The 26,214-nt window shown below is 44.4% G+C and overlaps 1 protein-coding gene and 1 long non-coding RNA gene across 3 annotated transcripts in view; one reads left to right on the forward strand and one right to left on the reverse strand.

The window, feature by feature from the left end:
• Positions 1-1,150: 1,150 nt before the first annotated feature.
• Positions 1,151-6,841, reverse strand: LOC310896345. Of its 2 annotated transcripts, none has more exons than XR_014581410.1 (2): positions 6,654-6,841; positions 1,151-5,416 (listed from the first exon to the last, which is right to left on the reverse strand). It is a non-coding gene; the product is annotated as an uncharacterized lncRNA (long non-coding RNA). The 2 variants fall into 2 exon arrangements; XR_014581411.1 differs by having other exon boundaries at positions 1,151-5,620.
• A 517-nt stretch (positions 6,842-7,358) lies between these two features.
• The window catches only part of TP53BP2 (tumor protein p53 binding protein 2), a 49,000-nt gene continuing 30,144 nt past the window's right edge, over positions 7,359-26,214 (forward strand). Inside the window, exon 1 of the mRNA XM_083828488.1 lies at positions 7,359-7,620. Coding sequence (XP_083684614.1) covers positions 7,594-7,620 — 27 coding nt within the window. The 5' untranslated portion in view covers positions 7,359-7,593. The remainder of the gene's footprint in view (positions 7,621-26,214) is intronic.

The raw sequence follows: 26,214 nt of genomic DNA on the forward strand, positions 1-26,214 counted from the left end.
TAAGATTTTTAAAATTCTTGAAATAACCTTAGTTCTCATTATACCATATTATAATGATAAATATACTTGGACCGAGTTTTGAGGGGAACATTTCAGTGACTCACAAGAAAGATGTTAGGGGGAATGTATTATTTTGCCCCTTTAAAGATGTATCTGCACTTTGGACTAGGAATATGAGATTTAAGGGGAAGGCCACTTGGGCCAAGAGTATGTATTTTACTTTCTTTGTAATAATCTGCGCATTTTTTGCAGTCAGAAGTCTCTGTCAAATCTCATTAGTTTTCTAAGTATTTGTTGATGAAATTCTTAGGCATGCATATTCTGAATAGATTCAGCCTCTTGCAGCTTACTACATGCTTATAAAACCATGTTTATTGTGTTCCCAACTTATTTGATTATGGTCTGTTCGGAACAGCAGGGACTGTGAAATTTTACTGAACCTACATAGAATATTTTACCTACATAGAATATTTTCTTCGTGCTCTGTGTGGCAGCAAGCATTGCCAAGAGGCACGGGGGGGAAGCAGAGGGAGCCTACCTGAAATACAAGGAAAGTTGTAAATATCAAATGTGAGAAAAGGGAGGAATTCAGTGAAGGGAAAAAAAGAGAGTGAGAGGCAGGAGCTAACAAGTGGACATCTAGGAAGACAACAATAAAGGAAAGAATTCTAGTAGCAGGAGCTGAGGTTGAAGGAAGGTGTGTAGCTAGGTCAAGAACAGGGATCTTAATGGGGAATACAGGAGCAAAGAGGAGTAATGTGCTCAGAAATCAAGGCTAAGAGCAGAAGTTGGGTGGGAGGAAAACAGATTTGTTTTATCAAGTTAGTGTAATCAATAGAAAAATAGAAAATGCCTTCCCACAAGGCAGGTTTTCTTTTCTGGGGTGTCAGCAGTTTGCTCACTTTATGAATCTTACCTTTTTTTTTTTTTTTTTAGGAGGTGCTAAATTTGAAAGCAGACTTATATTTGAAAAGTCATATTTTCATTCAGGCTGCTGGATACTGAGGTGGAGTAAAGTCCAAGGCTCAGACAAAATACAGGGCCTGTCTGGCTTATAATGGAGAACAGTTACATCTGGATATATCCAGGGACTGTGACTTTTGAGCCTGAACTAAAAAAATAAAATAAATAAAAAGAAACCACACTGAAATTTCCTTTTAAATTGTTTTTAACAAGTGTATGCTGGAGTGTAAAGTCGTGTGTTTCCTGGAATCCTTCTAGTTTCTTTCTCTCTTGACTCCAGAGGGACTGCTAGCCTGAGCTAGCTGACTTCTTGGCAGCTGAGAAATAGGGACGCAGCAACAATAAAACAGCAGTAATAATTTAACTCTCCACATGCTCTTCCATCCAGCTGGGATATACGTTCAGCGAGGCAGTCCCATGGTGCTGTGGAGCAGGGGATTGAGGCCGCTCAAGGCAGCCGAGGGAGCCACCAGGCCCCAGCAGCCCTCTCGAGGGCAGAGCCAGCAGCAGCAGCAGCGGCAGGCCATTTAAATCAGGTGTCGCCGCCATTTCACAGCCGCTTGCCATGTGATCGGTTCTGAGGCAGTTGTGTGCTGCCACAGAGCACGTGGAGGCCTCCCCTCATCTACCCAGCCAGTCACCTCATCATAGAAGGATATCAGATTGGTTAAATGTGATTTCCGCTTGGTGAATCCATGCTGGCTATTCCTGATCACCTTGTTGGAGATGACCTCCAAGATGAGCTGTTCCATCACCTTTCCAGGTATGGAGGTGAGGCTGACTGGCCTGCAGTTGCCTGGGTCCTCCTTCTTGCCCTTTTTGAAAACTGGCGTGACATTGGCTTTCTCCCAGTCCTCAGGCACCGCTCCTGTTCTCCATGACCTTTCAGAGATGATGGAGAGTGGCCTAGCAATAACATCAGCCAGCTCCTTCAGCACCTGTGGGTGCATTCTGTTGGGGCCCATGGATTCGTGGATGTCAGGTTTGCTTACATGATCTCTGACCTGATCCTCTTCGACAAAGGGAAAGTCCTCCTTTCTCTGGATTTCCTCTCTTGTCTCCAGGGTCTGAGATTCCTGAGGGCTGGTCTTAGCAGTAAAGGCTGAAGCAAAAAAGGCACTCAGCAGCTCTGCCTTCTCTGTATCCTTTGTCACCAGGGCACCCACCCCATTCAGCAGCGGTCCGACATTTTCCCCAGTCTTCCTTTTTCTGCTGATGTATTTGAAGAAGCCCTTCTTGTTGTCCTTGACATTCCTTGCCAGGTCTAATTCCAAACAGGCCTTGGCCTTCCTTGTCGCATCCCTGCATAATCTGTGTCCTTATATTCCTCCCAAGTGGCCTGTCCATGTTTCCACATGCTGTAAACTTCCTTCTTCTGTCTGAGCTTTGCTAGGAGCTCTCTATTCATCCATGCAGGTCTCCTGCCCCATTTGTTTGCCTTCTTACTCATAGGGATGCACCGATCTTGAGCTTGGAGGAAGTGATGCTTGAATACTGACCAGCTGTCTTGGATCCCCCTTCCTTCCAGGGCCCTAACCCATGGAATTCTTCCAAGTAGATCCCTGAAGAGGCCAAAGTTTGCTCTCCCAAATTTTCCTTTAATTAAGCTGTCCTTATCTCAACCTGTGAGCCTTTTTTTTTTTTTTTTCATCATATTTTCTCCCCCTGGTCTTTTTAGGAGAGGGAGTGAGAGAGCGCCGTGGTAGTTAGCTATCAGTGTGAAACCACCACAACCATCATGGACATCAGAGAATGCAACCTGAGCTGGAGGCAGGGCTCTTGAACCTCGGACACCTCACCACTCTGTTACGGTAAAGTGGCAGGGCTTGGGGACTCTCACACATAGCTGCTTGCTCAGCACTGGCTCATCAGCTGGGCTCAGGGAACTGTACACAAAAGTGATATGTGCAGCAGAGAAAGAGAAGCCTGGATGTGCTTGCACAGTGCTGCTTGCCTGGTCTGGTGTAGCGGCCGGTCTCAGAACCTACCTGTTCAGGAACACGGGCAACACAGCATCTGGTGAAGCCCCAGAGGGTGTCTGGTAGCAGAGAGCCTTGGCCACAAAAGGCTTGCCCAGCCTCGAGATGCAAGTCAGAAAGGCTGTGGATTTACTGGTGTAAATGTTAGGGTTAATGTAAGGAGTAGGGTTCATTTTAGGGTTAGGGCTATGGTTAGGGTTAAAATTAGCATTTAGTGTTAGGTTTTACAGTTAGTACTAGAAATTAGGTGTTCGAATTAGAGGTTAGGGTTATGGTTAGGGTTGCGTCATTAAGGTTAGTTGTAATGGTGACTGCTAGCATAAGGGTTAGCCTTAGGGTTGGGGTTAGTGTTAGCTTTTATCGTTAGCTTATGGTCAGTAGGATTAAGGTTAGAATGAGGGTATGTTTATGTAAGGGATAGATTTAGGGTTAGGGGGTTAAGGTTAGGGTTAGCGCTAGGGCAAGTTTTTTGGTTAGGCTTATGTGTTTGTTTTTGTCTGAGTGTTAAAGTTAGGGTTAAAGTTAGGGATAGGTTTAGGGTTAGGTTTTGGGGTTCTGTTTAGGCTTAGGGTTAGGGTTAAAGTTAGGTTTTAGCGTTAGGGTAACGGTTAGTGTTAGTCCTAGGGTTAGAAGTAGGTTTTGGTGTATGGTTTCGGCAAGGTTTTATTTTTAGTTTAGAGTTAGGATTTTCTGTGTCTGTGGTCAGAGTTCAGATTTTGAATTTTTTTTGGGGGGATAAGCATTTGTTTTAGGGTTAAGGTTAGGTTTATTGTTAGGGTTAGGGTTTTGGTTATGTTTTGGTGTAAGGGTTTGCTTTAGGATTAGTATTAGTGGAAGTGGTGTTAGGGCTAGGATTAGGGTTTAGTTTTAGGAGTATTTTTAGGGCTAGGTTTAGCATTAGGTTTATATTTATGTTTTGCTTAGGTTTATTTATTTATTTTTTTTAGTGAAAGGATTGTAGTTAGAGCTAAGTTTAGGGTTAGCTTTATATTTAGGGTTTGTTTAGGATTAGGTTTTGGTTTGGGGAAAGTTATAGTCAGGGTTAGCGCTAGGGCTAGGGTTAGGTCTAGAATTAGTGTTATTGATAAATTTTGGCTTTAGGTTTATTGTTAGTGTTCGTTTTAGGGTTAGGTTAAATTTAGGGTTAGGGCTTGGTTTAGTTTTAGATTTAGGGCTAGGGTTAGAGCTAGGTTTAGGGTTGTGTTTTGTGTTTGTTTTAGGGTTTGGCTTAGGGTTAGAGTTAGTGTTAGGATGGAGTTAGGGTTAGAGGTAGTGTTAGGTCTATGTCTAGGAGTAGTGTTACGGCTAGGACTGGGGTTTAGACGTAGGGTTAATTTTAGGGCTAGGTTTAGGTTTAGTTTTATGTTTATGCTTTTATAATTACATTTTGGCTTAGGGAAAATTTTGTTAGTTTTAGAGCTAGGGCTAGGGCTAGGATTAAGTTGAAGATTTGTTATGTTAAGGTTATGTTTCTCATTATATAGGTAGAGTTTGGGTCAGGGTTATGGTTAAGTTTTAGTTTTAGGGTTAGGGTTTTTTTTATGGTTAGGATTAGGTTTAGGGTTTTGGTTAGGGCCTTTAGGGTTAGGTGTTAGGGTTAGGGTAAGGGTTATGGTCAGTGTTAGGGTTTAGATTTAGGGGCTTAGGTTAGGTGTTAGGGTTGTTAGGGTTAGGTGTGGGGTATAGGGTTTAGTGTTAGAGTTAGGGTTAGAGATGAGGGTTTAGGGTTAGGGTTACGGTTAGGGTTAGCGTTAGGTGTTAGTCTTAGGGTTAGGGTTATGAGTTTGGTTTGGTTTAGGGTTTGTCAGTGTCAGAGGCAGGGTTATGGTTTCTGGTTAGGATTAGGTTAAAAGTTAGGGTTTATGTTTAGGATTAGGGCTAGGGTTAGGGTTTGAGTTATGACTGGATTCTGGTTATTCCTAGGCATTAGGAGTTAGGGTTAGTGTTGTTAAGTGTTAAGGCTAGGGTTTAGGGTTAGGTGTTGGGTTTTGGGTTAGTTTACGGTTAGGGGTTAGTATTAGTTTGTAGGGTTAGTGTTAGGCATTAGGGATAGGTTCATTTTGTGTTAGGGTTAAGATTAGTGTTTAAAGTCATTATGGTTAGAGTTAGGATTAGAGTTGGTGTCGGGTTTTGGGTTAGCTGTTGGGTTATGGTTAGGTTTCTTGTTCTGAAGATTGCTGTGCCCCAGCTCACTGAGTTCTGATGAGCAATTCTCTTGCCTTGTTCCCTTCTTCTCCCAGCTTTCTTATTTTAGAAGCTTTCCCTTCTTTCTGTAGTCTTAAGCTTTATCCTTCAGAAATGAAAGCTCTGAAGTTCGATATAATGCCATTTCAACAGTAGGTGGCAATGGGTAGCAAAGCTAAAGCGGCTGACCTCCTCCTCCTGTTGCATTGATGTTGTGTTGATTTCTGACAAACTGTTTCTCAATTTACCGTCTTAGAAACAGTGTTAGAACCAGGTTGACCACCTTTATCCTGAAGAATTCAAGAGGTTATAGCAATATAAACCACTGACAGGCACAGCATTTAAAAATAATAATAATAAAAAAGTTTACAAGATATTGCAAATGATTACAAGATATTACAAAGAGATGTCGTCTGATGTCTGCTGTTTGATAATTCTCATGGTTGTGTCAGGGACTGTAAAAGAAGACTGGTCTGGAGACAGTTTTAGGCACACTGAAGAAGAAAAGAGTGTGAGAAGTTACTGTTAAAATTGTTTAGATACTGCTCTGAGAAAATTAACTGAAGTTTTGGAGTAGCGTGGTGAAGGCATGAAATACAGCAGTGTCTCCCAGCCTCCCGCCTTGATCCATCGTATGAAAAGACTAAGGGCAAGAAATGCTGATGATATTTATTTCTACTTACCATCACTACAACTATTGTCTGTAACACCTTTCTGCTTTTGCAAGTTTCTGTAGTTCAGACCAAGCAGATCACTCACAGAGAGAAAAAGAACGATTCTGGTACATCTTTCCTTTTCCTCGTCTTTCTTTTCCTTTTCCTCGTCTTTCTTTTCTTTTTCCTTTTCCTCATCTTTCCTTTTCCTCGTCTTTCTTTTCCTTTTCCTCATCTTTCCTTTTCCTTGTCTTCCTTTTCCTTTCCTCGTCTTTCCTTTTCCTTTTCCTCGTCTTTCCTTTTCCTTGTCTTTTTCCTTTTCCTTTCCTTGTCTTCCTTTTCCTTGCCTTCCTTTTCCTTTCCTCGTCTTTCCTTTTCCTTTCTTTTTCCTTTTCCTTTTCCTTTCCTTGTCTTTTTCCTTTTCCTTTCCTTGTCTTTTTCCTTTCCTTTTTTCCTTTTCCTTTCCTTTTCCTTTCCTTGTCTTTTTCCTTTTCCTCGTCTTTCCTTGTCTTTTTCCTTTTCCTTTCCTTTCCTCGTCTTTCCTTGTCTTTTTCCTTTTCCTTTCCTTGTCTTCCTTTTCCTTGCCTTCCTTTTCCTTTTCCTCGTTTTTCCTTTTCCTTTTCCCATCTTTTTCCTTTTCCTTTCCTTGTCTTTTCCCTCTCCTCTCCTTGTCTTTTTCCCTCTCCTCTCCTCTCCTCTCCTCTCCTCTCCTCTCCTCTCCTCTCCTCTCCTCTCCTCTCCTCTCCTCTCCTCTCCTCTCCTCTCCTCTCCTCTCCTCTCCTCTCCTCTCCTCTCCTCTCCTCTCCTCTCCCCTCTCCCCTCTCCCCTCTCCCCTCTCCCCTCTCCCCTGTCCGTTTCCGTGACCCTATTTCACCTGCAAACCCGCTGAGCGTTGCGGGAGGGAAGCTGCTCTCCGAAGCGCGCTGCCAGATGGCACCGCGAGCCCCCCTCGCAGCCCGCGCCTCACAGGACCCGGACCTACACCGGGAGCACCGCGCGCACCCCTCGGGGCTCCATTCCCTCGGCGGGCGTGGGGCTGGTGTCACCCGGCGCCCAATGGGCGGTGCGGGAGGTGATGTCATGGCCCTGGCGGCGCCGCCTCATTGGCCGGCCCTGGCAGCGGGGCCGGGCGGGGAGAGAGGGGGACGGGGCCCAGCGGGCGGCCCCAACCCCGGCCCCGGCCCCGGCGCCGCGGGGCCCCGCCGCCGTCCGGCCGGCTGCGGGGCGCCTTGTTTTAACCGCTTTAGAAAATAAACGTTTATACAAATTCGGCCTGGGTTTTGTTCTCCCCTCACCCGGGAACTTCTGGTCCTCCTCCACCCCGTCTCGTTACGGGGAAGGTTGAACACCAGTAGGAGGAGCAGCCGGAGCCGGTTCCCCTGCCGGGCCCCGCGACGGCTGCCGGCGCTGCCCGCCGTTCCTCCGAGCCCTCCGCACGGCGCCCCCGGGGAGCCGAACTTCTACCCCCCGAGCCGATCTAACACTCACGGGCTCGCCCCGGGCAGCCCGAACTAACGCGGCTTTCCCGGACTTTCGGCCCCTCCCGGAGGCGGGAGGGAGGGAAGGAGGGAGGCGAGGCGGGCGGGGCGCTGCACGGCGCGGCGGCTCCTCCTCGCCGGCTCGGGGTTCGCTTCGGAGCGGAGCCGGGGGCGGAACAAAGCGGAGGAGCGGGCGGGCGGCGCAGCGAAGCCGGGCAGGGCGGCCCCGCAACAGGTTCCCCCCGCGCGTCCCGGCGGCGGCGGCAGCGCAGGCCCTACGCTTCCCAGCTCGGCGGTCTCCCGCTCCGGGCGGCGGGGCCGGCACCGGCCGCCCCCATGCGGTTCGGCTCCAAGATGATGCCGGTGAGTGCCGGGAGGGCGCGGGGGACGGCGCCGCTCCGGGGGAAAGTTGGAGCGGGGGAGAAAATGGATCCCGCGGGGCTCCGGGAGACCCTGCCTCCCCTCCCCTCTTCGGCCCCGGGCAGGGACTTCCCCTCCCCCTTCTGCTTTTCTTCCTTTGTGTTTTTGGTGTCTTTTTTTCTTCCTTCTCTCCAGATTTTCTTGCTCTTTCGCGCTGGGCCCGACTCGTTAGACGGGCTTTTTGGAGCGGAGCCAGCGCCGGGGGGCAACCGGGGGAGGGAGCGGGCCCCGCACCGCGCGCAAACTTTTCCCCCCCCCCTCGCCCCTCCTGTCCCGCCGGGGCTGCTGGCCGCGTCGTGAGCGGGCGCCTCTGCACGCTGCTTTATTGTTCGCTTTATTAAAAAAAAAAAAAAAATAATAAATCTTGTGATAAAAGTTGTTAAAAGTTGGCTCGGAAAGTGCCGCGTCTGCCGGCGGGGGGTGGCTTTGTCTCCCAGCTCCCGGCGGAAGATGGTGTCCATGTTGGCGGCGGCGTGAGGCGGCGCTCCCGGGGCCGGGCCGCGGTGCCGGGGGGGCTGTGCGGGCACCCCGTGAGGGACGGGGAGCACCGCGTCCCTGGGGGAGCTGCGGGGTGGGCTTTGAAAGCACGCCGCTCCAGCCAGCTGTCGTTGGACGGAAGCTCGGCACGACGGCTTCGAGCGATCCTCGGCGCAAAATGCGTAAAGGCGACGGCACAGGGTACTTAGCGTTTCGGGTGCCTGTCTCCGAGTGCGTCCGTGTTGTTCTGAGAGGTTAAAAAAACGCACAGAAACCGTCAGCGAGCTCAACACCCGCTTAGTCCGAGTTGAGGGTGCTTCAAAATGTTCCCCCCCCCCGGCGGCACGGCCTGCCTTACAGCTGCCGGCAGCTAGTAGCTCTGCAGGCAGAGCTAGCCCACGAAGAGCACCCCTCTGTTAAAGGGTATTTCCATTTTAACTCTCCCAGGAGCTGGCTGAAGCCGGCGAAGGATGATCTGTCTGTACCAGGAGGTGAAGAATCCGTGCCGTAAGGGCAAGGGTGTTGCAGGGATGCTGTGACCTCCTTGTTTTACTATCGGCGTGAGGTTCTTCCTGCGCAATTAGGAGGAAATAATGAGTGATAATTTAATCGCATGGAACACCGAAGAGGGCTGGGTGACTTTATTGCTGTAACCGATGAGGGAGGAACAGACAAAATATGAGCTTAACTGCAGGTGAAACAGCCAACGTGTTGTGCAACTGTGGTGTTGTCTACACGTGAAAACTCAAAAGAAAACAAGCAGTAAGTATAACGAGGTGTTAATTCAACCCACGTCGAAACCGAGCTAGGTAGGCACCCTTGTATAAAATCAAAACCTCCAAGAGGTGCTGCTACTGGCCAGTTCCATGCCACTGAGCTCAAATAAGGGAGAAAACAAGCAGGAGCAGTGTTAGCCCATCAGCACGGGCAGGTGGCAAGTTCTGGAGCACGCACTGCCCTTGTGGCTCAGGCTTTTCTTTGGCAGATGACTCAACTCATTAGTGATTCTGGTTTTTAACCCCTAAACAAAGGGACGGATACAGCCTTTTCACATCGCGCTTACTGTGGATAATAAAAGATTGGCGAAAGTTGAATGTGACTACAGGAATTAAAAACACAAGTGTTATGAATATTACTACTTGAATCCACCTATTTCAAAACAAAACAAAAAACCAAAACCAAATCAAACTGAAAACCCAAACAAATTGAATTTTGGTATAGTCTTCAGAGAGTTATGGTTTCCAACAATTAGAGTACAAAAGGGTATTTCAAAAGTTTTCTGGTCCGTTGGCTGTAGGGTGCCTAAACAGCTACTTGCTGCTTTGAAAACATCATTTTATAGTAAATATACTCACATGGATACAAAAGTGTGGAAGAGATAATGCCCAAAGTAATTTGTAGTATTTTAATGAAGTATTTATGCAGATTTTCAAATCCTCTTATTTTCTATGCCTTTTTTTTTTTTTTTGGCTGAACTCATTCTCATTTCTCTTTACAAAGAAATTGAAAGAGTTTGGTGTGGGAAGAAAAGGAAGGTACAAAGAAAGTCAGGAGGGAGCAGGGTATCTGAGTGCTCTTATGCTGTAATGAGGTCTTTGTAGACTTGAGAGTCTATATGTCATTTGTGAATGAGAAGTTGTAGGCTGGCCCTAAACAATCTGCATTACATATATAATATTTGTTTCTTGCTTAATGTTTCTTGCTATATCTCTTCCTCTTCTCCACCCTCCAAATGAAATTGTTTGTGTAAGATATTAATTTTCTGCTCTATGTCCACCTCTCCTCTGCTCTAGAAGGTAATGTGGACAAGGGATTAAATAGCATAGCAGGGCTTGTGACCCCGAGTAGGGAATACAGTAATCACAAGCCCAGCAGGAATTCACCTTTGTACTGGTTGCTTCTGAAAAGCTTGGAAACTGCTGTAACAAACATAACTACTTGTACTCTTTGGAGACTTCCCTGAAATTGGAACGTTTTCCTTGTGGTGATGACAGATAGGAGCTAAACTGCTGTTCTAACCATATGTCAAGACAATGTGATTAATAGCCTGCGTAAGAGTGTAATACGAAGTAATTTGTGTGTAGCTGTACTGATGAAGGTAATAACAGGGTTAACACTGTTGAGCTGTGTGAAGTTGTCTCACCTTTCATCTGCCAAAGGCTTGTGGGAGTGTGACTGGTACTGCTAAGTAGTGAAAAGGAATTGGAAACGCTTTCAAAAATAGCATATTTTTTGCAGCATAATTGGTCTCTCTCCCTGGTTTTACATTATTACCCTAAAGATGAATATGTATTGAAAAATAATTTGTGTCGTTATGCATGCTGGATAAAGGCTTTTCTCAGATAGCAGGAGGTAACAGAGGTTAAGTTACCCTTTAATGCCCAGTGAAGTTTTTGGATCAAAACACCTTGAATATCTAGACAAGATTCCAGTCGTTCTCAGTGGTCTTCTCTAAACTGCTATGCCCAGTAGGCACTGGACTTTTTTAAAAGTAGGGATTAAAATAGGGAGTTTCATTGCAGAATACTCACCAGTTTGTGGACATGTGCATTTTAAAAAGACATTTTAAACCTTATATATATATATAATATATGTAAAAGGTTAATTTTATATATATAAAAACATATACTTTTTTTTGCTTGTTCCAATGGCCAGTAAATTGGAACTGCCATATAGATCCTGAATTACTGAAATAGCGTAGTGCTAGCCCGTCTATGGCAATTTTCTTTGGAAATGCTTTTCTTACTGTTTAACTAAAGAAATCTTAACAGAAGTGAATGTCTTGTACTTTGCAAGATGAACATAGAACCATTAAGGTTGGAAAAGACCTCCAAGATCATCTGGTCCAACCATCCCCCTACCACCAATGTCACCCACTAAACCATGTCCCTAAGCACCACGTCCAACCTCTCCTTGAACACCCCCAGGGACGGTGACTCCACCACCTCCTTGGGCAACCCGTCCCAACGCCTGACTGCTCTTTCTGAGAAGAAATGTCTCCTCATTTCCAACCTGAACCTCCCCTGGCGCAACTTGAGGCCATTCCCTCTGGTCCTGTCACTAGTTACCTGGGAGAAGAGGCCGACCCCCAGCTCCCCACAGCTTCCTTTCAGGCAGTTGCAGAGAGCAATGGGGTCTCCCCTGAGCCTCCTCTTCTCCAGACCAAACAACCCCGGTTCCCTCAGCCGCTCCTCACAGGACTTGTGCTCCAGGCCCCTCACCAGCTTCGTAGCCCTTCTCTGGACACGCTCCAGGGCCTCGATGTCCTTCTTGTAGTGCGGGGCCCAAAGCTGAACGCAGCACTCGAGGTGCGGCCCCACCAGAGCCGAGTACAGGGGGACGATCACCTCCCTGCTCCTGCTGGCTGCACTGTCCCTGACACAAGCCAGGATGCCGTTGGCCTTCTGGGCCACCTGGGCACACTGCCGGCTCATGTTGAGGCGAGCGTCATCTATAAGTCTATAAATAAACTGACCCCCAGGTAGAGTTTAACAGATTGCTATGATACCAGTAAGTCATCTGTAGCATCTCAGTCCTGTTCCCTGTAGTCTATTAATTATTTAAGCTGTGATCAAGTTTATGAACCACACAGCACTGTTTTTCTCATCTGCCTGCATGGATTTCAGTGCGTAAATGGAACTTCAGAGTGAGCCCTCCTAAGAATATGCCTCATCTCCTAATTTGATTGAAGCATTTAGTATCTGTTATATGTTCCTTTAACTGAATTTCTAGTTATTGTTAGACATTTAAAAGTTGCAGTATTGCAGTTGTATTCAGACATTTTAATGTGGTATTCAGTGTTTAAAGTATTTTGTCTGGAATGCTGAATGACACTTAGGTGGCTGTTTTGGTGAGCTTTCTTACCTCTCACGCTTCTCTTACAGACTGTCATTATTCATGATAGAAGAACATTGCCTTGAGTTTTCTAGGGTACTTTTTTTTCTTTCATGTTGTTACAATATGATCTTTTCTTTTCTGTTTCATGATTAATATGAAATGCTTTTAGTTTCTCAGGTGGCTTTCTTAAACATGTTAGCCCTCCATCTGAAATGTTTGAGCCAAATTACTCAGCTGTATGTTGAACACCTTTTGTTTCTTTGTGTGGCTTTTATCAGAAATGGGGGAAGGGTAATATTGCAAATTCATGCCAGATCAAGCTGTGTAGGTCAGGAGAGTTGTTAATTATGCTGCTTCTGATTTGTTCAACAGTTCAGGGTGTGAGTGCCCTGTGGGACTCCTGCATTTACTGTTTCAAGGGCTAGCATGCAGAGATGAGGTTAGGGATGGATGGATAATTTATGGGATTTATTTTCCCCCCTCTAGTGTTAACCAGATGGGATTTCTGCTTTATTAGTGATCAAGTCTGTTTTGTGAGATTAATTTACATGCAAGTCAGTTGGACTTTGAAGGAGGCAGGTATAAAGGTTACCTCAGAGGAATAAACCAGCAGAGTGGAAATGGCGTTGTGCCTAGCATTCCTTTTCAGATTATCGATCGAGAAACAGTCTTGGAAATGCCCCGTTCGCCTAGCCCTCTGTCCCTGTTAGCAGTCTGCCTCGGGGACTCTCCTTTCTCTCCCACAGAGCACGTTGTTCCCGAGCTTGTTTAACGCCGCGCAGAGTCCTGCCGTGCAGCCTCTCGGAGGAGGCAGCGCCGTCACCCCGAGGAGGCTGACTCCAGCTGCCCTGCGAGGCTGGGCGGCAGAGCTCGTGGAGGGCTGCTTCTGCCTGGGTTCACAGGGGCACCTCAGGGCTCTTCTCAGCTGGGCACCCTCAGCTTCCTGCAGAAACTTATTTAATGCTCTGGAAACTGGAAGAAACTTGTAATTACATAACAAGGTAATGAGCAGATAAAGCTCTCCTCCTTGCTCTCAGTTTTATTATCTTCAGGCCTGCTTTCTCGCAGCTGAGTCACTTCTGAGTCAGGCAAAACATTTTTTTTTTTTGATCTCCAGTTCTCAGAGCGTCAGATGATATGTGTATAAAGGTCACCAGAACTCCTGGACGTCATGTGAAGGAGACCTAATTACCTTAGTCACTGTTGCTTACCTGTTTTAGAAGTTTCAGTGGAACATGAAAGACCTGAAACACTGTTTAAAACAGTGTTAGATAACTCATGCTGTGGTTTGGGATTAACACTTATGGAGAGGGCACAGTAAATGAATTGGGAAGGAGCAGTAATCATGACACTGTCGTGACGCTGGGCAGGCTAAAAGGCAGAAAGCATTTTTCCACTTGCTTTTGTTATTTGCTTTTTGTTAATCATTAATATTCCGTTTCTCTCTGTGAGTATTTAATTAGTCATGCCCGTGTCCTCATCAGTTGTTTCACCATAGTAATAGTGTTACGTGGATGTTTAACTCAAATCCAGTTATGTATAAATGATGAGCCTTTTTGTTGTCATTGCTGTGGCATTAATGCCAAGTATTTCATTAGTGAGATGGTAACCTTGTTTCGGAAGCAATTTCTTCTGTGCTACAGTGATGCTTCCAGGTCTTCATGTGATCCGAACCTTTGATGAATGGCTGTGTTGTACCCTAACTTTTATTGGCATCTAATTGAAAAAAGGGGAATTGGAACACTTCTTGCCTTGACCTTTTATGTAAATCCTACTCTCACATTTTTATTTCATATTTTTACAAATTAAGACACACAAATGTTAAAATCAAATATGTACTGCGGTTATCTATCTTTCTGCATAGTTCTCTGATTATGAAATCACCTCAGAAAACTCTTTTTCTGCAATGTACCTGGATTATAGTTATTGTACCTGCACTAAAGTAAAAACATGGACACTTTCACACTGCTGACCTTAAACACTTCTGGTTTTATTATTTTGAGTTGTTTAATATCAAACATCTAGTCTCTAAAATACTAAATGCTATGTATCAGAGCATTTAATAAAGGGAACTGAAGCTACTTGTTAAAGGTCATGCAGCAAGGTCAGGCTGGGATTTGGGTGACCAGAATTCCCATAGAGTCAAACAAACTGGTATGATGTTGTGCAGCAGGAACACGAGTCTGCCATGTCCAGTGTAAAGTATTAAATGAACTTATTTACAGTAATTATGTCTCCTCGGCGCCTACATCTCCTGTGTCTCTCCTTCTGTAGGGTAAAAAAGCCTAATGGTAGTTCATTCTGTTCATGCTTGAGATCAGTCCACAAAAGAGATGTTTGATCATTTATCTTTTACATGTGTGTAAAGGGAATGTTCCCCTTTCACTGTATAAGAAGCATGTGTATGGTTTTTCTTTTGTTGTTTTTGTCAAGCTATGATTTTTTTCTTGTTCTCTGATACTTTTATTTTGTGAGGCTTAACTGCTTAAGGAACAGTTTAGATCTTGGCTGCGATTACCAGTTTCCCTCTATTGCAATAAATCCCATTGTTTCTTTAAATTGAAAGTTAAGGCAGAGTCTCAGGAGTTGTGTGTTTTTCTTATCTTAAGTTTCCTTCTGTCATTAAAAGAGGAAAATCATGTTTTCTTAGACCTTCAGAGGGTTCTTTTTTAGTGGAGTCTTTGTTATCCCGTTTGAGTCCAATGCTGCACTGAACTAGCTGTATGCTGCAACATGCAAATCAGAAGCATGACCAGACACAGGCACTGATGTAGAGCATCCCTATTGCAAAAGGGATTGCAAAGTTGTGCAAATGGGCTGGGCCAACAAACTATGCAGAAATGTCCAAGAAGAATATTACTCCCTGTAGCTGGGGCTGTTCTTCAGCTGCTCCTGTCATACCTGTGCACAGTTACAAATCAGTGATGATTTCCTTGCTGCTTGAAAGTGGCAGTCTGTCTGGCGGTTTGTTTTTTTGCAGTGTGTCCGGACACTTCTCTTCGCTCCGCTTTCCTCCTTACATAAGTGTATGCCGCCCCAAATGCAGAACCTCACCCAAACTGCTATCTGGGTCACGCAGGGCAGTGATCCACAGCTCCTGCCCTGGCTTCTCAGGAAACTGAGAGGCTTAGAGCATTGCAGGGCTGGGAAGACCCTGTAAAGTGGGATTCCTGCAACCTGTTAAAGATGCTCTGATCTCAGCTGCAGTCAGACTGTTTCTCAAGGTAATGGAGCGTTACAGGAAAGCCTGTCTTACCTAGCAGTAAATGTGACTGATTTCTGGCTGCAAAAGAGGCAAGCAGATGGGGAAGGGAAGAGGTGTCACAGAGTCATGAAAAGCAGGGTGCTCAGGGGCCAAGCAAAGTATTCCAGACCTCCTTGGAGGTCTCCATGAAGCTCTATTGTGAAATAGGAAAAACAACAAAGCAACACTGCCGCGGCTCACGTGTGAGCAGCATTCCTGACAAATGTTACCTCCCCGTCCTGCTGCCCCCTACACCACAAACATGATCCCCTCGTCACTCCTACCTGTGGTGTATCTTCCAGCACTTTGAGAACAGACTTTACTACAAGTAAAGGTTGGTGTGGGGAAGCTGTGGGAACAGAACTGCATGCGTCTTGTCCATGAAGCGTTGTTCCTGTGCTGTTGTGCATAGGTCTTGCCCACGAGGCCTTTCTGCAGGGTGGTTTCCCAGTATTGCACAAAACCATTGCTGTTTAGAGAGCTCTGTGCAAACAGCAGTCAGTGAAGTTGGGGTAGAGAAAATATTTTCTACCTCCAGGGAAGCTGAAAGAATGACCAAATAGTAATGGGCTGAGGGGGATGATTTCTGGAGTTCTTGGGGTAAAAGCAGCCTGTTGAAGAACCCTGCATAGTACAAATGTTGATTTAATTAATCTCCTCTTTATGATCATTAAAAGTTGCTGCGACATCACCTCAGTGCCCACCATTTCGCACACAGCCATCTGTGAGGATCTCTGTCGCGACTTTGCTCATGACAGCGTGCCACGCTGCCTCGCACTGGTGAACTGCTCTCCCTTCCTCGCCTTCTCAGCCGGTGTCTGTGTACGGCCTGGTACTGCCTGGAGAGGGCCCTGGGAGTGAGCGGTACTTAAATAAAACCTGTCAGACGCTGATCAGCTGCACAATCTGCCAGCCTTCTGCAGCTGCTGTCCTAGTGCTGTAGAAGCTGAATGTTTGCTGATGGAAGTTAAAGCATGAACGTTAGACAAGCTCTGCGTTACAGGAGCAAGGGTTTGATCGAGTGAGGTGCTTGGTGGGGTGACAGAGGGATTGGTGGGGAAGGTTTCTCCTGTGGTTCTGCTATAGTTGGTAAGTTGTACATATCCTGTTATAATGTGGTTGACTATCCATCATTTCCCCACCAGTCCCTTATTTCTTCCAAAATAACAAAAAGATCCCCTCTGTTTTGGTACAAAAGCTCGATGTGTCTTCTGTGCCTGTTGAATGCGTACCACTCTAGTGCAGTTTTATTCATGGTTGCTAATGACTTCCTGCATGTTTGCAGCCCAGAAGTGTTAGGACAAAAGCTCTTCTTTATGACTTTGAATAAGAAGTGCAGTTGTTGTAAAAAAGATACGGTCACCAAGCATAGACATTTCTGGGGATTGTCTCTGACACTACTGGTGGCTATGTTGGTTGCCTGCATTACCATGCATGGACAGATAGCTCTTTAGCACAGTAGCAGTCATCTGAGTTTGACAAGTGAAGGTCATTCTTCAGGGTACACTCCCATCGAAACAGGAGTGTGCTCCCACCCAGAACTGGTGGTAAATTGGAAAGGGTTACCCTACTCCAAGGGTATGGTGTGATGTTACACCTAATTAATTTAATAGTAGGGTGCTGCTCAAATGGATGCTCTTGTTCCTTTGATTTCCATCCCCACCCAAAGCCACATGTCTTTTGTAGCTTCCCCTTGAACTTAGCAAGGTGCTGGGGACAGCAGAGTGGGAGGAAAAAACACCGACTCTAAAGGCAGAAAGGAACAGAAAAAGTTCAAATGATGGAAGTGTTTTGCCATGTGGCTGCGTGATCTGACCTAATGGCGGAATTAGAGAAGGACATGACTGTTGCCTCTGGCAGCTCACCGTTTAGGTGGGCTAAGCTGTAGCAGCCAGATGCTGCTGCCGCATGCTTTCCTCAACTTCCATCTTGTCTTGAGAGATGGTAACAGAGGGTGTTTCTCCACCATCTTTGGGTATTCTCACTTACTGCAAGGATTAAGTTGGACTAAAACATATGTTTATCTTGGTGAGAGTGAGAAGCTTGTATAGCAGGAAGCCTCCTCTCCCTGGCAGCAAGTGTATAGGAAGCCAGAGCTGACCTTGAAAGCAGTAAAGCGTGCAGGCTTGTGCTCTGGGTTCTGAAATTCCTGTTTTTTCATTACCATTTGTCCTGAAGGAAGGTGATGGAACAGCATGTTCTAGAGTTGCAGCATAAAGGAGACGTTACTAAAATGCCCGAGTTTCACATCGTAATGCACTTTTGGATACCAAACTGGTCAGCCTGTATCATAGAGCAGCCCAAACAGTATATCCAATAACTCTCCCCACACCAAAATTACCCGCATGGTTAAACGTGTGTCATTTTTTCAGGTTCCAGAAATGGTGTGTTCGCTGACCTACCTCTGCAGGTCATGAGCATTTCGTTTTGTCAGAGATCTGTCATGGAAGTAGGACTCAAGATTTTGACAGCTGTGTTCCTGGAGGAGTGTCTTAACGTGATGTAAGGAGTGGTATTTTCAGAGATGTCTGGTGCTCATCTCTGTGAAGTAGTTGGGAATGGAGTAAACCAGTATTCTGCACACCTCCCCATCCCCAACCTGCTACATAATTTGCTTTGTTTTACTATTAAATTGCAGAACTTTTTTTTTTTAAGTCTGTTTGATACAGATACCAACTCACAGAAGAAAAGAAGGTAAGCAGAAGGTGATAAATGAGCTCGGTGTGTGGGCTGGGCACTTGTCACCTGATGAACGTGGGTTTGACCTGCGCGTTCTGGTGGGCTGAGGCACAGTGCTCCCGGGTACGAACGCTGCTCATCTTTTAATTGGTGAGGTTATTATACGTTAGCTGGAAGAGTAGAAAACTGGTATTTTTAAACCCAAGAACAAATTGCTGCCTTAGCCAGCAGGCAGTATGGTGTGGGTGGTAGAGTTGCCACTTTGCTGTGGTAGCCTACCTGTTCTTTTGAGGCGTAGGTTGTTAAATATGCCTTCATCCCTGGTACAGGTCTACCTTCACTTTCCTTTGTGAAAGAGTTCTGTCTCATGCAAAGTCTGCTTCTTCTAGCAGGAAAAAAAATAAAATATATATATACATATTTATATATTTCCACTGTAAGAATATACATGCATCTTAATGGGGTATTTTGAGAGGTGTCATTCTCAAGTGTCCCAATGGGGAGCACTTGGTATGGCTTCTCAGAGGCCTCTAGCTGTCCAGGAAGCTGAGCTAACAAGAATGCTTATTCCCAACGGGAGGATATAATGTTTCTTTTTTATTTCATTAATTTTTTATTTACTACAAAGACTGTCTCTGGGTTTGGTGCAAGCACAGACAATTGAGATGATTCAGCCTTGAGTTTGAGTTCTTAACCCCATTCATTATGCATGGACGTTGTCTTGGCTTTAGGCTCTTCTGCTAGGTGCAAAGTGTTGCGATACTGAGGAATCGGATGAGAAACAAATGCAAACCTCACTGTAGTTTACAGGATTTAGACAGTTACTGTTTTTCAGTGTAGTATCTATGGTAAGAATTACGTGGAAGTGTATCACTTGCAGGCACACAAGAAATTCCTCATGTGTACCAAGCCTTCGTGACGGTGTTGAACACCGATGACAAGGCAGAGCCTGACTGAAGGGGCCCGTCTCCAAAGATCCAATCCTCCTTTCACTGACTCCACGAGGAGGAGGAGGAGCAAGCTCCAAGCAGGACACCAGCATCGGCAGTCCAAACACTGTGTGTAGGCTGACTTTTCTGCCTGTCAGCTTGCAGTGTTTTTCTGTGAAAAGCCTAGAAGCATGGAAGTGGTGGCTTGAAGGAGCCATCCGGAAGGATACGGGGAGAGAGCTTCTGCGTGGAGAAAGGGGAAGAACACTTGAGGGGAACATGTGAAAGTGAGGAACCCCAACGCACAGATGGTAACGGGAAGAGACCTGTGAACATGCTGTGGTGTTGTACGATGTAAAGACCGTTGTCAGGATCTGTTTACCCTGAATTCTTGCAGTCGTTTAACGAAATTGGTGTAAATCCAAGCGTGGAAAGCGTGGATTCAGGTCTGAACAGAATAAGCTATGCGTGACATGTTGGCAGCTATGGGTGCTCAGTAAAAGGCTGTGGTTTCTTACATATGTTAATGGAACCAATTTTGTTTCTCCCTTAAAACAAACAAACTGGCCCATATGTTTTGGAACATTTCCTTCTGCTCAGTGCCAAGGTTGTGATAAATACCTGCAGCGTTAACGTACAAGTGGCTTTAAAAGCTCCCCCTGAATTGCGACACCCTTGCCTTCAGTGATATGTGGTGGTTTAACCCTGGGCATGCGGAGTGTGTAGAAGCGTGGTGCTCCTGGTTTTGGTGTTCATCCAAAATCGTAAGCTTTGTTTGTCTGGATCTTTCGGATCTCTGGGAGGACTTTTGCTCTGTTCTTGTGTCTAAGGATGATGGAAGAAAATAGGTCAGGAAAAATGTAATGTGGATTCAAGGTTGAAATTCTTGGTTTGGAAAGATCTCCTCTCAATGACCTCATGTGTAATGCACTACTGAAAGAGGAGGGTGTAGGTCAGGAACCCTGTATTTACCAGTCACAAGCTACGTCTGACAGATTTTACAAAACTAAACCAGCTAAACTGGGATGATGATGATTTTCTGTTAAATTTGGCAGGAAGATTGTAATTTTATCTTCCTCCTCAGTAGGTCTGAACTGAAGCACTGAATTTTGTCTTTGGAGTTGCAGCCCATGAAGTAGGTGGGTCCCAAACCCACATCCAGTAACTTCAGATGGTAACAATGCTTGGCCAGAACTCAGTCTGTTTTCCATGCAGATCTTCACATTCCCTTAATGATGATTCAGAAACATGCCTGATAGTGAGATGTAATATGGCAGAGATTGATGTTTGTGCTATAGCTTTTGCCCAGTGTACTAGTGTATACTAAAAGCAGATGGCTTTCTTTCTGTTGTCTCTACTTTAAGGATTTAAAAACAAAAAGGAGGGGAGAAAAAAAAAAGCAGCTTTCTCTTTGCTGTTTCCTACTCCCTTTTTCGTGCCCAGAAGTGCATGTAAGTGTACATTATGTTTTAAATCCTGGAAAAACTGACACATTTACCAAAGATAAGTTTATTATGTATTTGTATTTTATCTTTAAAGTATACAAGCAGTAACTACCATGCCTTTGAGAGTAAAGGCTGAGTCCTGTTTTCTCCTGCGATACAATTGAAAGGGAAAAAGGCCATGCTTTATATAGACTGGGAATAATTTGAACAATTCTATGGTGCTTCCTACAGTACTCCACCTACCTTGCATCATAACTTCCTTTCTCACATTTATGGCTAAGAGCCAGTACAATATAAACGGACTAGTGTGTGCTGCAGATGAGACAGAAGGAACCTGACTCCCTGTATTTAGGTGTGGCTATAGGTAAATATTAAACTTTACTCTGTGTTTCTGTTGAACCTAACTTTATTGAACAGCTGCATACGAAAAAATCAGGGATAGCAATCGTCCTGTATGCCTGTCTTCTAGTAAGTCTATTATATAATCTTTTGCTTACCTTAATCTTCTGGTACAATAAGTGACTACGTTGCCTACTAAAGGACTGGTTTAAGGTTCTGAGGAACTTCATGTGAAAGGCTCACTGATTTGCTTTATTAAGGTATATTTTGCATTAAAAATCAAATTGAGGCCCGCAACTGCATGCCAGTTCTGAATGCTGTTTTTCAGATGATGAAAATCTGCCGTTGTGCAGCCTGTCTTCTGTTGTTTAGAAAGTTGCATCAAGTCAGCAAAAATATCTCTTTTAGCAGCTGATTTCTTCATGGCAATCTAGGAAGGTGCAGTGTCAGTGTTCCTATTAGGTAAGATGCTTCCTTGTAAAACTCTTTGTTTGAAGGGATTTTGTATTAGAAAAAACTGACTTGTAGTTAAAACTTTAGGTATCAGGTCTGTGGGTGGAATCAGTTATTTCTCATTTCTGTTATCTGTACTTAAAATCTGATAATCTATTCATTGTAAAAACTGTGGTGCTAATTTTTCAGCCAACTAAAATTATCTTCTAAAAATATATTTTATTTCAGGATGTAAATTGTGTTGTCATTCTTCTCCATCCCATATGCTGTTCAAAAAGCTATTTTGCATTTGAAACAATGGCTTTTCAGTGGTATATATTGCTGCTTTGTAATCATACTTTGTGGTGAAGTCGTTGAAGGACATGCGATGAGCTCTTTTTTGGAGGCTTGTTTGTACAGCACGTCAGGTGTATATGCTCTCCATGTTGTAGGAAAATATATTGTCTATCCTGAACCATTTGTAGCTTAATATAATAGGTATAACTCAGATAACAAGAGAGAATATTACTGTAAAACATTGCATTGTCAACCTTAAGAGTGACTTTTAATGCATCCTTAAAGATGAGATCTAAAAATTTGTTAGGCAAGCTAAGACATTATTTAGCTGTGTTATGGAAACAAAAAACCAGCCAGCAACAGGAGTATTGTGTGATTCAAGAATATTAATGATCACTCTAAAACACAGAGAATATGAAATGTGGCACAAAAATTATATTACTAGCTCTAAGGCAAGATAATAAAATGAATCATGATTTCAGAGGCAGTATGCTTGTTTGGCAAGCAAATAACGTTTTTGTCTCTGTCATTGCCTTGTATGCCTCAGTCTCCCGGTCTGTAAAGTAGGAAACTGCTTGCTTGTGTCAGGACTTCCTGGTTATAAAATGCTTTGAAGATGAAAAATACTACATGAATAGATGCCACTGTTCATATTGTATATTGCATGGTATGCAGGAAAAGATTGCATTAGATTAGGAATTAAGGAAATAGTGAAAAATGGGTAAGTTAGTATTTTTAATGGACCATCTATTTGTGTGTAATATTTTATAAGATAGTGAGTTTTGCTCTAGAAGATTGTTGTCCATTGCTGAAATTTAATGATCTGAATTAGATCTTTGGGGGGAAAATAGTACGCTTATCCTTTAAACAAGGGTAGTTTCAGGAATTCACTAAGACCTTGTATTTTAAACCATATCATACAAAATAATGGAGTTTTCTACTGAATATGTGCACTCTGAGATTACCGCTTAAATAATTTAAGCAGTATAATTTAATATTATTTGTATATTAATTGGAAAATGTCCAAGTTCAGAGCCTTTTGATACCTAAGATGTATGATATCACTTTTACAAAAAGTTAAGGAGTAAGAGATTTTGGATCCTTTCAGACACAGTCTCAAAGCTCAAGAGAAAAGTAAGTTGCATTTCTGTGTTTCCTCCATCTTAATCAATAATTGAGGCCTTCTGACCTAAGGGAGAGATTGATTAAAAAATGGTATCTGTCTGGATAGATGTAAATTTTAAGGCATGTGTTTGCTCAGACTCGTATTCCAAATAGTTCTGGAAGCTGTTCTTTGTTTTTAATGTCACCAAGTAGGAGCCAAAATGCAGTGTGTTCATAGACTATTGCTTTTGTAGAGCTATCTGTTCTTAATATTTCACTTTAAGTTGAAAACTAATTTGCAGCTGTTGAGACCTGTTACAGTTTATTTAATGTCAGTGCAATTGTATGAAATGATCCTGTTGATGAGCTTACAGCACATGTGTCTGATTGTCAAGTGTAAGGCTATTTGGAACTGACGTGCAGGAGAGAGGTGGAGGATTATAAGGTGGGGTGTGACTTGCTTTAATTGACACCTTCTTCTGTCCTCCTTTATTTTGGTTGCTTTTTTTGCTACATTCTCTTCCTGTTCCCGGGTGTGTTACAGTCCAGACTTCGTGGCTATATTTGGAGGTGATGCATAAATAATACAGGTTGGAACAAAATAATACATTTTATGCTGAGAAGACTTGAAGTTGTAATTCACGACAATTTGGATTTTCTTAGGTTTGTGTCTTAAATGTCAGGCTTTTTTGAGACTTAGTCTTCCTTTATGTCTGGTACTCTGCTTTCCCATCCAGTTGCTTGTAAGTCATTCATCACAGTCATTCCTTGCAAAAATGATCTCTTGCTTTAGTTCATGTGCCCTTGGTCATCCGTTTGCCCTTGGTGCACCCGATCGAACTGCCTCATTTGGTGGCTCCATAACTGCAAACTTTATTTTCTAGGCTGTAGCCGAGTCAGCTGAAATTTGTGGTGTGACTTTAAAAGGAACCTCTTTGCTAGATGTACAACACATCCCTGGTTCCTTGCAAGTGTGCTGCAGTATTGGGATGCTTCTGCGGTGTAAAGCCTTTCAGTACTTATAAACGGTGAATACATCTCGGGGGGAGGAGGTAGGCTGGAGGGATCCTTGGTTTAGAATTTAAACCCTTATTTTAGAATTTAGAGTCAGGTCCCTAATTAAAAGTTCTCAGCTTTCTCTGGGCATTCCTAAAACTCAATCCTTAGAAGTCAGAAAGAGTGAAAAAACATAATCCAAGACAATATGGAATTGTCAGGTATTTCAGCATTTGCCTCGATGCTGTCTTTGAAAGAAGGTGTAAGGTCTGAATGAGATTTGTCTTCCCCTTGTTTTAGTATGTCTTTAGTATGTCTGCTCTGTAAAACCACAGAATGGCTGAGGTTGGAAGGACTTCTGGAGGTCATCTGGTCCAACCCTTGCCAAAAGCAGGTTGCCCAGGACCATGTTCAAGCAGCTTTTGAGGATCTCCAAGGCGGGAGACTCCAAAAACTGTCTGGGTGACCTGCGCCAGTGCTCTGTCACCTTCACAGTAAAGAAGCGTTTCCTGATGTTTGGATGGAAACCCTTATGTTCCAGTCTGCCCCCATTGCCTCTTGTCCTGTCACTGAGTACCACTGAAAAGCGCCTGGATCAATCTTTGCGTCCTCCCTCCAAGTATTTAGATGCATTAATCAGATTCCCCCTAAGCCTTCTCTTCTCCAGGCTGAACAGTCCCAACTCTCAGCCTCTCCTCATAGGAGAGGTGCTCCAGGCCCTTGATGACCTTGGTGGCCCTTCATTGTACTCTTTCCAATATGTCCAAATCTCTTTTGTGCTGGGGAACTCAGAATGGGACACAGCATGCCAGGTGTGGCCTCACCACTGCTGAGTACGTGCCTTACTTAGGCCTACCTTGAAACTGAGTTTGATTTTTTACCTTTCGCATGTTGTTGTTATTTTTTTTTTCCCTTCCATATTTCTGGGTTTTTATTTGTAACTGTTTTAACATCTTCAGTTTCAGGGAGCAACAAATGACCACTTTAATCTAGCTTGATGTAAGGTACAGGATTCAAACTTCCAAACAAGATGTCACAAGAGTTGTCTTTTTTTTGTTTTGTTTTGTTTTCCTCTTTTGTTGCTGCACAACAATCAAACAGGAATATAAACTAGCCGGTAGGGTGGTTAGTGGATGTTTTATTTGAAATGTTCCAAGGGGAAGGATGATTATTGGGATCCCAATGTGAGGTGGCGCATGCCAGATCAGCCACCAAGGGTTTCGAGCTGCACTGAGAAGCCATAGCAAGGTTCTGGTTCGTGCCTTTGGTTCTTTACCTTTTACCAGCCCTCTCTGGGGAGATAGAAATCTCAGTGATTCATGCTGCCGGCTAAATCCTTTCCCTCGGCTCAGACATAGCCAGTCTGAAGCAGACTACCCCTGGCTGGAGTCCTCACGGAAATGTGGATAGTGGAGGAGGCATGGTGATAAATGTCACCGCCACTTGGGTGAGAGAGGAGGGGCACAACTGCTTGGTGGACTTCCACGTGGTCTCAGAGTTGTCCTGGAGCTAGGGGGAAGTGGAAGGAGGTACCTGCAAAAGTCGTATCCATTTTGCATTCTTTTTAATTACTTCAGACTTTTCAGAATTTGGGACGTGCTTTTAGGGAATTTGCATGGAGTGGTGTTTCCCTCTCACCCCCAATACCTAGAACACATGTGGTAGATTTAATGCAGATACCACCAAGTCTCAGAAATGGCCTCCACATAGCAGGTTTGAGTGCTTGTGGCCTAATGCGTTAGTAATTACCTTGAGCATTGTGGATGGAAATCCCAACTCGTGATCCTTCCTCTGTAGCTGTCTGTGCTGGTAAATCCTAAGGATTAATGGCTGGAGATAAACAGGCACACTGGAGAGTGAACAGCCGTGCTAGGGTCAAATTAGGTCTGCTTTGTGTGTAATGCCATGTTTCTGTATAATTTTTTAATTTTCATCTATAAGCTCTTCTTTTAAAACCAACAAATCTTACTGCTGACACACTACCTGTGCAGTTTAGCGTTGTTGTGAGTATAAGATTATCTAGCGTTAAATGTGAAGCATTTTGTGTTCCTGTGTAATCCTGCTCTAAAGCTATTTGAGAGCCTGTTTTTTATTTTATACTTCTCTGCCCTAGTTTCTGTGATTAAATGGCATTTTTTACCTGGTTGCATATGACATCTCTCGCTGTCAGCCTTGTGAAATACTAAATCTAAAAAACCACAAGTGTTCGGTGCTGAAAGACTGAAGCAGAATATCGGAGGTGCTATTTGGAAAGCTTTGTCTCCTAATTTAGGTCAGTACATCAGCATGCTACGCAGTAAACAGCACAACAGTTGTGCCTGTCTTCCCAGAGTAATAATAGGCATGTGGTAAGCTGATCTTACCAGCATGCCTGCGGTGTGTTTCTGGCCCACACAAAGCATACCAGGGAGGGAGCAGCAGCAAACAAACCTCTGAACTGAGGCATGTAGGTGAGCAGCTGTGGTCCCGGTGGCAGGTGGGGTGCATGGGATGCTCCCCTCTGCCTGAACAGCAGCCCTCAGTCCAGCTGAAGTCGGCATGTCCCACTCCGTCGGCCTTCCTGCCCTCCTTGGGATTCGCTGGGTCAGCAAAACAAAAAAATTTTTGCTACCTTTGCATTTTTTTCCACATTCTCTCTACTCATTCCTCCCCTTACAAGCTCTGAGTTGTTATTACTTTTTGCCGTAACATGACAAGGAAATGGTTGAGGGATCTGAATGGTTTCCAAAGGACTAGGGGCAGTTTTGAGCTCCCCTTC

The sequence above is a fragment of the Anser anser genome (genome assembly GCF_964211835.1).
Source record: "Anser anser genome assembly, chromosome: 3".
NCBI lineage: Eukaryota > Metazoa > Chordata > Aves > Anseriformes > Anatidae > Anser > Anser anser.